Source organism: Setaria italica, chromosome I (genome assembly GCF_000263155.2).
Source record: "Setaria italica strain Yugu1 chromosome I, Setaria_italica_v2.0, whole genome shotgun sequence".
Lineage (NCBI taxonomy): Eukaryota > Viridiplantae > Streptophyta > Magnoliopsida > Poales > Poaceae > Setaria > Setaria italica.
This window is the reverse complement of record NC_028450.1, coordinates 12,996,788-13,009,140: the sequence shown is the minus strand read 5'-3', so window position 1 is coordinate 13,009,140 and position 12,353 is coordinate 12,996,788. Positions and strand designations below refer to the sequence as shown.

Sequence of the window (12,353 nt, the reverse complement as noted above, 5' to 3'; positions counted from 1 at the left end):
TCGTCTTCGTTCGTGTTCCCCTCTCCTTTCGTTCCCGCTTCCGCCAACCCTCTCCTCCTCCGTCTCCGTGTCGGCTTCGTCAAGATAAACCTTTCCACGCCTCCGCCTCGTCCTGGAATCTGTGCTTCGATCCGCCAAGTCAGCCGGACGGATCGTTATTACAGACATAATCTTGTCTTGTCCCTCCCTCCGATTCGGAGTATTTGGTTGTTGATGGTGATATAGGCGAAGTGACCGAGGAGGCGAGCGAGAGCTCCTGCTGCTCTTCTTGTAGTCTTGTTCTTGGCGGGAGCGAGGAGGGAGGATGCCGTACTGCGTGTTGACCGCGGCGGCGGCGGCCGTTGCCGGCGGCGCCCACACGCCGGAGGAGGAAGTGCGGATCTTCTACCAGCGGTACGGCCATGGCGCCACCAAGGTCCTTCTCATCATCGGTATGGCTTGCACATTTTCCTCCTCGTTTTCTGCTTCGTTTCTGCAATAGCTCTTGGTTTGTTTCGTTTGTCACCGACCAAGAAACACGGAGCAACTTTCCTAAGATTTTTCCCCAATTGGAACGCAGGATTCGCGGGCACGTACGAGTCGTGGGGCCCGCAGGTGAAGGGCCTGACCGGCGCCGTGGAGCCCGTCGACGAGGAGGCCCCGGCCGACGACGACTCCGGCGCGGCGGAGGGCGTCGAGGTCTGCTGCTTCGACAACCGCGGCATGGGCCGGAGCTCCGTGCCGGCACAAAAGTCGCAGTACACGTGCGTGCATCGCGATGATTTCCCTCTTCACACTCTTCTCCACTCGTTTCCGTTCGCTTTACCGACGGCGACACAGATTCTTGCAGCCTCAATGTTCCTGACGATATTGTTCATGCTGTTGCTCAATTTCTTGGCAGGACGGCGACCATGGCGAAGGATGCATTGGCACTCCTGGATCATCTGGGATGGCGAAAAGTGCATGTCTTCGGCCACTCCATGGGTGAGGCACATGTTCTTCATTGGTCTTGCAGAAGATTTTGTGTTCATGAGCGTCGCCTGACAAACTGTATCTGAAACAGGGGCAATGATAGCTTCGAAATTGGCCGCAATGGCGCCGGACCGGGTCGCGTCGCTGGCGCTGCTCAACACCACCGGAGGAGGCTACCAGTGCATCCCAAAGGTAGGTGTGGTCGCCCAGCAATTCAGATACTGCAAATCATGTCACTTTTTAGCATTTCTTTTCAACCGGTTCAGAAAAAAAACTCCATTTGTCTGAGACTTCAGTCACGATCAGATGGAGGATATTTTCCGTGGGTTTTTGTTGTGTCTCCACCGTTGCTTTCTGCTATCCATTCTCCGGCTTCTGGATTGCTCATTATTGGGTTGGAAAAATCGACCGAAACATGATACGTAAATTCGACGGTAAAATCGAAAATCTGCCAGCCGACATTGACTAGCACGGGGAGGAAGAGTCAGAATTGGCTAGAATCAACAATTGGTAATGACTTTGTCACGCCAAATCGAGGGAAGCATGGGTGTGAAGCATCTAGTTGGTCGCATTGAATTCAGTGTTACAATGTGGACATCTCTGATGTGCAAACATCAAAATTGATTTAGTTTTTCTTGGATAAGGAAAAATCAATTTACCTCTAGATTTCGTGATAGTGATTTGCTTGAAAGCTAGGATCTTTTGCAACATGATCACGACCTCCTTACTTATATGCACTATATTTCAGAAAGCTAGAGTTTTGAAGTTTTGGACTATTTTGTAGCATATGGATAAATCTCCTTGGACAGATATATCAACACATCGACTTTTGTAGCATATAGATTTTTTGGATACCTTTAGCTGGTTACGATTTAGAACACTTCAAACATTCCATTTTAAAAAAAAAGAAAAAAAAAGCACTACATACTTGAACACAATCTTGCCCCCTTTATCATTTTGCCCCAAGTTAGAGTGGCCACATAGACATGGAAAAGGTTTGACGCCGTGTATTTTTCGTTTTACTAATAAACAAATGCACTCACGTTCTTCGCAAAAGGTCCATTGAACTCTTCAATGGGTTGGTCAGCCAGACTCTGTTTTTGTTTAGCCATCGTCAGCTGTTGTGTTTGGTAAACTATTTCTTTGTTGTTGTCGCTGCACTTGCACTTGCCTGGTTATTAAGAGGATAAAAAATAAACTTGATCCTGATGTCAATTACGTTTTCCTTTCCAGGTTGATTGGCACACGATATCTCTCGCCTATCGTTTTCTACGGGCAAGAACTCCTGAGCAGAGAGCGATTCTTGATCTTGAAGTCCATTATACAACGGTTCGTGGTCATTTATTTTTCTTCTATCAATATTACGACCAGCTTATTATATGCAAAAGAAAACCAATTTACGAATCATATCACATTGCAGGAATACCTTGAGGAAGCTATTGGATCATGTACCAGAAGACAAATGCTTTATAAGGTAACAAATTTTGATGCATTGTAGGACAATGTTGCATGACATTCATAAGAAATTGGTGACACAGTGAAGGAAGTGAACTCTAATGCATATCTGTAGATATAATAAATTTTCTCCAGTACATAATGAACCTGACATCGTTTACATGTTCTATGAAACTAGATTAGGTCGTAACAAAGATGACACGACACTTACGATATCTAAAGTACAAGAATGCATCAAAGCTAAAGATGCAAAACAACCTGTTAGCTCTTGCACATGCCACTTGTCATATACCCATATCTGATTAAGTATGTTTTTTTCTAATTTTTTAGGAATATGTTAAAGGTTTGTCATCTGGTGGCATGCAATCCAGACATGGATTCGAGGGGCAAATGAATGCTTGCTGGACACATAAGCTCTCAACGAAAGAATTAGACAGGATTCGCTTAGCAGGTTTCCTTGTTCTAATTATTCATGGCAGGTAACCGAAATCTCTGGCAATCCCGTTATGGTCCACTAATCCACACAATACTGATCACCTATATGGTGACATTCCGACAGGGATGATGTTGTTGCTCAGCTGTATTATGCAAGGAGGCTTGCAGAAAAGCTACAGCCTGCTGCCAAGCTAACTGAGCTCCATGGAGGCCACCTAGTGAGCCATGAAAGACCAGCTGAGGTAAACATAGCATTTGTCAGACTTCTGAATTTTGTTGATTTTCTCACTATTCTTCTCCAGATAATCATGAAAATAAGCGATTCAAGTTTTTTCAACTGACAAGTTCGCTTGCAGGTTAATATGTCCCTCATGGAGATGATCAAGGCTTCAAAATCGAGTACAGGCCTAGAGGACTGGTCAAACCTTCCAAAGAAGTCCGATGGTATGTACTTACTGCCAAATCGCAATTTGAATGACTCTGATATGAACGTAAAAACATCAAAATAAATATTTTTCTTAAACTAGATAACCGAAGTGATTTCTGGTGTTTGCTGGATCAGCTGGTTTTCTCCGTAAACGAGATGGTGACATGGTGAATTACCTCAGAGTTGCACACAATCTACTCGGAAAGCTCCAACTTATCTTGCTCTCCTTGTTTGGAGTGTTCTACTTTATTCTTGAGCACGCGAGGAGGGTCCTAAGAGTTTTGAAGCCTGTCAGAGTTTCTGCTTCCACGCTATAGGTAAATACTGTTTGACAGACTCCTTTCCTGTCCTAAATATGCTTTTGGTAGACTAGAAATTGACAAGAAATTTATCTTGCAGAGTAATTAGCCAGCGAACGGTTGCAGTTGTTCTTCGTTCTTCGGACAAGTGTGAATTCAGAGAGATAAAGCCATATAGTGCTTCCAGCAAAAATGTAGTTGCAGAGGCTGGACATTACAGACTGGTCCTCCAGGGAATTGTTTTGTAACTTGCCCCCTTGGTTTTGTTAGTGGGAGGCAAGTCATTTTCTGCAATCCAGTGAGGATGTGCATTTTATTTTATTTCCTCTAACATGCAGGGTGTGTATTGTATTGCTGTTCAACATGAATAAAGTACACATTTTTCTCATTTTTCCGATAAATGAAGTTTTATTAATTTCAACACATTTTCCTCATCAGAACGCTTTTTGCTTCCGACTTGCTCGTGCATAAGCTATAACAACTGAAAGCAGTATGGATTCAGAGGACACAACTTTGTTCTCCAAATATTATTCAGAAGTCAAAAAATCTGCTTTGGGGCCAAGAAAGAAACAAACTAGTACGATACAAACGACAGAATCATCGTTTGGAAGAAGATAAACAAAAGCTTCGATCTCAATTCATCCATAATAACCACTCATTTAGAATTCTCGAGTTTTTGTTCGCAATCCTTTAGCCAAGTATTCAGGCTCAGGCGTTTACAGAGGCACGAGGCACCGGCGCAAACACATCAAGCTATACATAGTAGTTACATACGTCGCGAACAACAAAAACATTCAAAAATGAGTCGCGAACACGTCCCAAAGACTCATGACGACGCAATGGGTTTTGTCTTGAAGGCCAGGCTCAAGTCGAGCTCAAGTATAGGCCACCCTGCTCGGGCGCGTGCTGACGCCGAGCCGCGGCGGCGTCCAGTCCCCCGTGCAGCTCGAGTCCGGGCTGTATCCGGCGAGTGCGCTGCCGTTCTGGCCCGAACTCGACGTGTCCCCGGCGAGCCCGCCGCCGGAGCGGCTCCTGCCGTGCGTCGGCGTGGTCGGCATCGGCGGCGCGGGTCGCGCCTTGGCGCGTGCCGACCTCGTCGCGGCCATGTAGCCCGGGATCGCCGGCGGCCGCCGCCCGTGCGCGGCCTGGTTGAGCTGGCTCCGGAGCGACGTGTCCACCTCCGCCGTCTTCTCCGGCACGCCGCCGGAGAAAGCACTGGCCGCCGTCACGTAGGCGTAGGACGCCGTCGTCCTGGTGGCGGCGCCCTGGTGCGTCGTCATTGCGTGGTCCGGCGCGTCCGGCTGCCGCTGCGTGGCGGCCATCCAGCGCTCGAGCCAGTGGAAGCCCAGGCCGGCCTTCTCGTCCTCCTGCCGCTGCCACTGCCGCTGCTGGTACGCGTAGGCGTAGGCAAGCGCCCGTTCCCGGCGCGCGGCGGCGTCGTGGCGGCGGGCGCCCTCGGCCCTGGCGTCCTCCAGGGTGCGGCTGCTCCCGTCCCAGCCGCCGGCGGAAGAAGGGCTCCTCCCTCCGCCGCCGTTGACGTCGTCGCCGCGGCCGAGCCTGCCCCTGCTCCTGCTCCGCTGCTGCAGAAGCAGCAGGTCCGCTGCCACCTCGCCGTCGTCGCTGGCGTCGTGGTCACCGCCGCCCACCGACGCCAGGTCGAGGCACGGGTGGTGGTGATGGCGTGCTGCTCCCGGCAGGGACAGGGAGGGGCGGCTGGCCGTGGCTGGAGGGGTCGGCGGCGGGAGGAGGAGGAGCGGGAGGTCGGTGAGGCGGCGCGCCCGGACGCGGGCCTGGGCGCGGACGAGGGCCTGCATGCAGCGCATGGTGAGGTGGACCTGCCGCCGCACCTGGTGGCCGCGCACCAGCGCCTGCAGCCGCACTAGGCCGCGCAGCGCGCGCAGGGCTCGACGGGCCTGAAACAAAACAGAATGTGGAGAGATGAAATCTTTGAGGATGAAATCACTGCTGCTTATTTGCTTAACAAATCTAAATTTCAACTGATTTGGTTTACATCTTTTAAAACTAATTCTCCGCTGCGTATTTGTTGGATGAAAACATTGGTATGCTCCAAACGGAAACAGATTTTCAACTCTCTGGCAAGATCAAATAACTAAATTTCTTGAATGTCACTGGAAATTTTAGCGATCCCCTGGCGATATCGAAATTATTCGCTTTCTTTTCATGGGCATTATTTAAAATTTTTGTTCCCTTACATGCCACTATTGTCGCACGACGGTATATGAGACTAGTTTATACTAACCTCTCTCCTCGCTCCAATACAGAATACTTAGGGCAAGTACATTGGTGTCGTCTTATAGGCGGTCTCATGCATTGACACGTAATCTTGAGACGATTCAACATGCAACCCGTAGTGTCCTATAAGTTGTCTGGTAGTGGTATATAATTCCTTAATTTGTGTATAAGAAAAATAAAATATTATGAGTTGCATGGCAACAATAACTCGTACAATGATTGTTAAGTTGTCTCGTAGTCCTACAATTTAGCTCATGAGGTGGTTGTTTCGCGAAGCAACGATCTCTTTCTCTCTCCTTGCTCTCTCTCCTCCACATCATCAAAAATCCTATGTGGCACTGCATGAGACGACCTATGAGACCGCTGACGTGTAGCAATGTACTTGCCCTTAGCATTTTGGAGAGACCCCAACACTACAAGGTTTTGTCACTAATGCGACCAATCTTTTTTTGCAACAGGCGACTTTCGTTGCAATACATAGGGGTTATTACGACAATAGTCCGTTTTGTTTGCAATAGGGGTGTCATAATGCCACCATTTGTGTAGTGTTGCGACAACAACTTAGTCGTTGCAATAAGCACGCTATATCGCAACGAATATTTGTTGGTTGTAATTGCGGCGACGTATTGCCACTTTATTTTATAGTGGTGGCAATTAGTTGTCCATATTGCAACGATTATAACACGTTGCGATAAGTACTATCGTGCGTTGCAAAAGAGTCTTAGATATAGCAACGAACCCGGTATTGTTGCAAAAGATATCTTGGTTATTACAACGAAAATAGTGTGGTTGCAAAAGAAATCTTGGTTATTGCAATGAAAATATACAATGTTGCAAATGAGTCTTAGATATTGCAACGCTAATATGAATCGTTGCAACTAGTATTAGATATAGCAACGAAAATGGTATTGTTGCAAAAGAAATCTTGGTTATGGCAACAAATACTGAAATTGTTGCTATACAGGAGGTGCTATTGCAATAATATATAGTCGTTGCAATGTAGGGGAACACATGGTTGTAATAGATGAGTTTGTGGGTGCCGCCAGCTTGGTTATGTTGGTGGGTCTTTATTTTGGCCCACACATATGGCAGGCCTTTCTTTCACGAGCTGAGAGGCCTAATCCGGATCTATCTCCTAGCGTCGCCTCCCCTCCTCCTTTGCACGACTCCTCCCCTTCTTCGCGTGATGCTGCCTTAGTCGCGCGATCACCACCTGCCGTGGTCTTCCCTAGCGCACGAGTTGCCGAGTGCCAAGGAAGAGTCCCCTTGTTAGTCCTCCACGATCTCGTTGCCTCCCCTCCTTCTTCGCACAACTCCTTCCCTTCTTCGTGTGATGCTGCCTTCATCGTGCGATCGCCGCCTACCGTCGTCTTCCCTAGCGCGTGAGTTTCCGAGTGCCAAAGAAGAGTCCCCTTGTTAGTCCTCCACGTTCTCGTCGCCTCCCCTCCTTCTTCGCACGACTCCTCCCCTTCATCGCGCGGTCGCCGCCTACCATACGTCGTCTTCCGATCCCTAGCTCGCGAGTTGCCGAGTGCCAAGGAATTGAAGGGTTCCCTTGTTAGTCTTCTACGATCTCTCGACGTGCGAGATGACACAGGCGTTGTCCGATTCCATCCTCTCAATGAAAGGTATAAAATCAATCCAGACCTATCGCAATTAATTAATTAATTAATGTGTATCAACAAGCATATCCCGATGACCAACAAGCATATGACGACGATATATTTTCCGTTGCGATATGCATTGAGTGTATAACCACAGCCCATATTGTGTGGCAATACCTTGTACGCATATAACCACAACATATTCCGTTGCGATATGGTTGAAGTATATCACGACGGCACGTACATCGTTGCGATACCTTGTACCCCCTATTACAACGATTTCACGTCGTTGCTATATCCATTGAACGTATAACCACGGCATATGTCGTTGCGTTATGGTTGAAGCATATAACCATTGTTAAACATCGTTACGATACCTTGTACCATCTATTGCAACGATTTTACGTCATTGCTATATCCTTTGAGCGTATAACCACGACACATTCTGTGGCGATATGGTTGAAGCATATAATGACGGCACATACATCGTTGCGATACCTTGTACGCCTATTACGACGCTTTCTCGCCGTTGCGATATCCATTGAGTATATAGCGACGACCCATATTTCGTTGGGATACGGTTGACGCATATAACCACGACTAGTATTTCGTTGAGATAGTCTGTTAGCATATTGCAACAGCATAGGTCTCGTATTGCAACAACATCCTTACGTTGCATTATCGCTTGTTTGCAACAGCGCAATGTCGTTGCAATAGCCTCTATAGCAACGACACCTACCGTTGCAATAGCCACTATTGCAACGACAATGGACGTTGTAATATCCACTTATTGCGATGACACATGTCGTCGCAATAATGCAACCTTATTGCGACGGCTGCCTGTGTCATTGTAATAGCATATTGCAACGCCTTTTTACACGATGACATGATTTTTAGCGCCACGACACGAAATCATTGCAATAGACCCCTATTGCAACGAAATGACCCCTATTGCAATGATTCCGTGCCGTTGCGCTAGTAACAAAACCTTGTAGTGCAACCAATCTTTTTAGAATTTGAGTTCAAATAAAAATTTTAAAGTATTTTGTTTTGAAATACAGAAGTTTAAATGCCAATTTGTCTTGGAAAATATTTTCTTAGGCTCATAAATTCATTGGATTTTGAAGTAGGACACGTAAAGTAATATATACATGCACGCATCGTCCTACCTTCGTGAGCACATCCAAGAGAAACACCCTTATTACAACAAACAAAAACACACATGGTGAAGGAACAATGGTGCCTATTCAATAGAAAAGCTAGAATCGAAGTACATGCAGGGTTTACAATTTCAGTTTCGGATTTTTTTCAATCACCTCCGAAATTCACGAAATCAACTGAAATTTTGCTGAAACGTTTTTAGAATCTTTACCAAACTATAAGATTTTTGAACTTTTTTGGATCTGAACAAATGATTAGTATGATTTATGGATATACACGGAAGAATATGCAACGTAAATAATAATAGAAAATATGAATCTAGAGTACTATGTTTACAATAAAGCGTATGGATAAGTCAAATAGTAAATTTCGGAATTTTCTTTCGGTCGCCACTGAAATTATCGAAATTCATAAAATTTCAGCGGGAAATTTGGAACCCTGAGTACATGCATGCTATCAATGTAGTTTCTATGGTTATGCTCCCGATATTAGAACTTCATACGATGGTAGCTAGAGTGAGCCCAGTCTTATGCGATGCAGAGTTTCTTCTAGAAGATCTATATATGGAGCTGGAAGCAGATCGATAGAGCTTGGAAAATTACTGTATACCCTTAATTTAATTGAGGAGGACAGGACACAATGAGCACTGCACCTAGGCCATGTTTAGTTACTCCCAACTCCCAACTTTGACACTATGCAAAAAGAAGATTCCCCATCACATCAAACTTGCGGTACATGCATGGAGTACTAAATATAGATGAAATTAAAAACTAATTGCACAGTTTTGTTGTACTTTGCGAGACGAATCTTTTGAGCCTAATTAGTCAATATTTGGACAATAATTCACAAATACAAACGAAACGCTACAGTGTGCTACAGTGCTGTAACAGTAATTTGGCACCTCCCAAATTCCCCAACTAAACAAGGCCCTACTTGGCCACTCGTTTCCGTAATTACACCCTCAATAATGGATTGGGGGCAGGTGTAGAAATCATTGTTCACCACTGCGCTACAACATGTATAGTAGCTAGCGTAGTATCAGCAGATTTATTAGCACAATAAAGCCGTACACCGAGAGCACCACAGCACATCCTTTCATCGGTACATATGCAGTACGGTTTGCCATGATAAAATCAAGGCTTCTTCGTTCAGCTATGTTTGGTTACTGCTGCTATTCTAATTTAACCTAACTCTTTAATTAGCCTGTAAGTCCACTTGTTGTAATGCAAGTACGTTTGGTAAACTTAATCTAGGATTAACTAAAAACCAATATACACAGCACTAGAATTCGTTGCAGACAAAAAAAACATGCATGTGAGCCAGAGAGCAAAGTTGCGGTGCTGCACGGTGGCGTTCTGTCACTGTTAGTTGCCGGCGGCGGCAGCCATCTACCCCAAAGAAGAAAGAAGGAACCGGCCGTGCGCCCCCATAACTGAGCTCGGTTGGGCTGGTCCGGTAGGTGTGTGCGTGTGGTCGGGATCATTGGTTTTGGATCCCAACAAGCAACAGAGCATTAGTACACGCAGGACCTGCACCTAATCACCACCCACGGAATTGATACGATGCATGATTGCATCCCGCACCAAGTGAGTCACCATGTCATTCTCGCCAAATCTCACTGCTTGCGCTGTAAGCAACAACCACGATCTTGATGTGCTTTGGTCCTCGATGCTTCTCTCCGGTTTCTCTCTCTGCTCTCTCTCTGTTCTGGCCGGCGACCGGCCACCTTAAAAATGTCACCGGCTGATTTTAACGCCGGATCTCTTGCCCATCATTGGGTGAAAAACAAGGGCTCGCCACCTACCGCGACGCGACTCACTGACCACTCAACTTTTCTTTTACCCTTTAATTACTACCTGGTTTGGTTGTATACGGAATTTGTTTTTGGTTATTACGGTGACTGTAGGTGATTTGGCCTATCGACGGTGTAAGGAGTTTCACGGTGGTACGTACTGATCGAATTAGTGCAAGGAGGTTAGTGATTACTAACTGGGGGGCCTTAATTACATGCAATCCAGATGGAATGATGAGGACCAAACATAATCCATTTTCAGCATTCATGTCGACGATTGAGAAATTGAAATTTATACCGACAAGTTCATGTATATGCATAGGGCGTCCGGACGACCTATGGGAATTTTTCCGTCGGATGCTCCGTGCAACATTAAAACTAAATATCTACAACATCGAAAATCTATAGTTGAAACATTGAAAATTGTGCGAAAAAAATGACTAAGTTGTTCGACTCTGGGATAGAAAATTCCTGCCGCAATATGAACCTATGTTTCATGCAATATTCACTATGAAACGTGCAAAAACAAGCAATATATACCGGAGCGTCCGATTTTTTTAAGATTCCCGACGTTCAGCTCTTAGTATTATCGATATGTATATATATGCATATATGCAAAGAAAAAAAAGTCTGAATCCGTTTGACCAGAATGAATATGCTTGCACTCATATCAACTCTACATGATGCATATGATCGGTGGTAATAATTGCGCAAGGTTTTCCACGTGATGCATATGATCGGTGCTAATAATTGCGCAAGGTTTTGGAAAGATATACTTATGTAGTACTCCCACCGTTCCAAACTATAGGTATCTAGACAATGCATAATAATATTCGTATATTTGGAAAAGTCAAAATGATTCACAATTTGAAAGGAGTGAGTAGTAAATGTTACTGCGAGCTTAATTCTGATTTAGTAGGGGAGACATGAAGACGTACACGGGTAGCTGGTTGGTTAGTTGGGCATGGGAACGTACGTACCAGGTACCCGCGGTAGTAGGCCTGGATGCGCACGGCCGCGCGCTCCTCCCGGGACAGGCGCCGGAGCGCTGCCAACCGGACCACCCTGGCCGCCGCCTCCGCCGCGGCCACGGCGGCCTCGGCAGCGGCGGCCAGCGCCCGAGCGCGCTCCATGTCGTCGGCCTCCTCGTCGTCCTCATCATCAGCCGCCTCCCGGCCGTCCTTCCGCCGCACCGGCGCCACCTGCAGCTCCCCGCCATCGCCGCCCTCGTTGCTCGCCTCCGCCGACGTCTCGGACGCCGGGAAGTGCTCCAGCAGCAGCACCTCCGGCTCCTCGCCTCCTCCGCCGGTCACAGCCTCCTCTTCGCCGGCACCGTCCTGCATGCCATGACCGCATCATCAACTCGCCATGAATGTTCGATCGCCGGATCACCATGCCATGCCGATCGAGATGCATGTCAAGAACTACGACTGCTGATGCCTACCTGTTTTCCGTGCTGCACGGAGTTCTTGTCCTTGTCTTTGGAGGAGGTGGCAGAGGAGGAGTACGACGACGACGGCCGGAACACCTTCCTGACGGCGGCGAACCAGCCGCCGCCGCCGCCGCCACCACCACCTGTGGCGTGCTTCTTTCCCATGGCTGCCTGCCCGCGCGCGCGATCACCCGGCCGGCTGGCGACAAGCTGGTAAAATCTGCGAATCTGAGGAGCGGCGGGGAAGGAGGCGGCAGTAATGGAGGTGGACGCCACGCAATGGCGCCAATTTAACGTCGCTCACGGGGGGTTGGGGGACCCCCAGCCGCGCGTGCCTGGGCTAGACTGCTACGGGGGCCGGGAGTGGCATCGTGTCTCTGCATGTGGACCCGGTCTAGCTTCGCGGTCGGAAGGACAGACCAGTGGGTGCTACCAGATTTCCCTAACGTCGTCCGTCTTATCGCTTTAGTAATTTTACCGTCTGTTTGGCTCTTGGGATTTTCGTTCTAAACTTTTCAACTCCAATTGAATTACAAAAAAAAAG

General features: G+C 47.3%; 2 protein-coding genes across 2 annotated transcripts; one reads left to right on the top strand and one right to left on the bottom strand.

Moving 5' to 3' along the window:
• LOC101762883 (putative aminoacrylate hydrolase RutD) lies at positions 1 to 3,959 on the top strand. The gene is made up of 11 exons (XM_004952241.3): positions 1 to 431; positions 560 to 743; positions 881 to 963; positions 1,043 to 1,143; positions 2,185 to 2,280; positions 2,372 to 2,425; positions 2,737 to 2,885; positions 2,966 to 3,083; positions 3,198 to 3,285; positions 3,404 to 3,585; positions 3,668 to 3,959. The coding sequence occupies exons 1-10, from the start codon at positions 305 to 307 to the stop codon at positions 3,583 to 3,585; spliced, it is 1,182 nt and encodes a 393-aa protein (XP_004952298.1). The 5' UTR covers positions 1 to 304; the 3' UTR covers positions 3,668 to 3,959.
• Positions 3,960 to 4,182: 223 nt separating this feature from the next.
• LOC101762482 (protein IQ-DOMAIN 1-like) lies at positions 4,183 to 12,054 on the bottom strand. The gene is made up of 3 exons (XM_004952240.3): positions 11,822 to 12,054; positions 11,358 to 11,714; positions 4,183 to 5,480 (listed from the first exon to the last, which is right to left on the bottom strand). The coding sequence occupies exons 1-3, from the start codon at positions 11,972 to 11,974 to the stop codon at positions 4,443 to 4,445; spliced, it is 1,548 nt and encodes a 515-aa protein (XP_004952297.1). The 5' UTR covers positions 11,975 to 12,054; the 3' UTR covers positions 4,183 to 4,442.
• Positions 12,055 to 12,353: the final 299 nt, after the last annotated feature.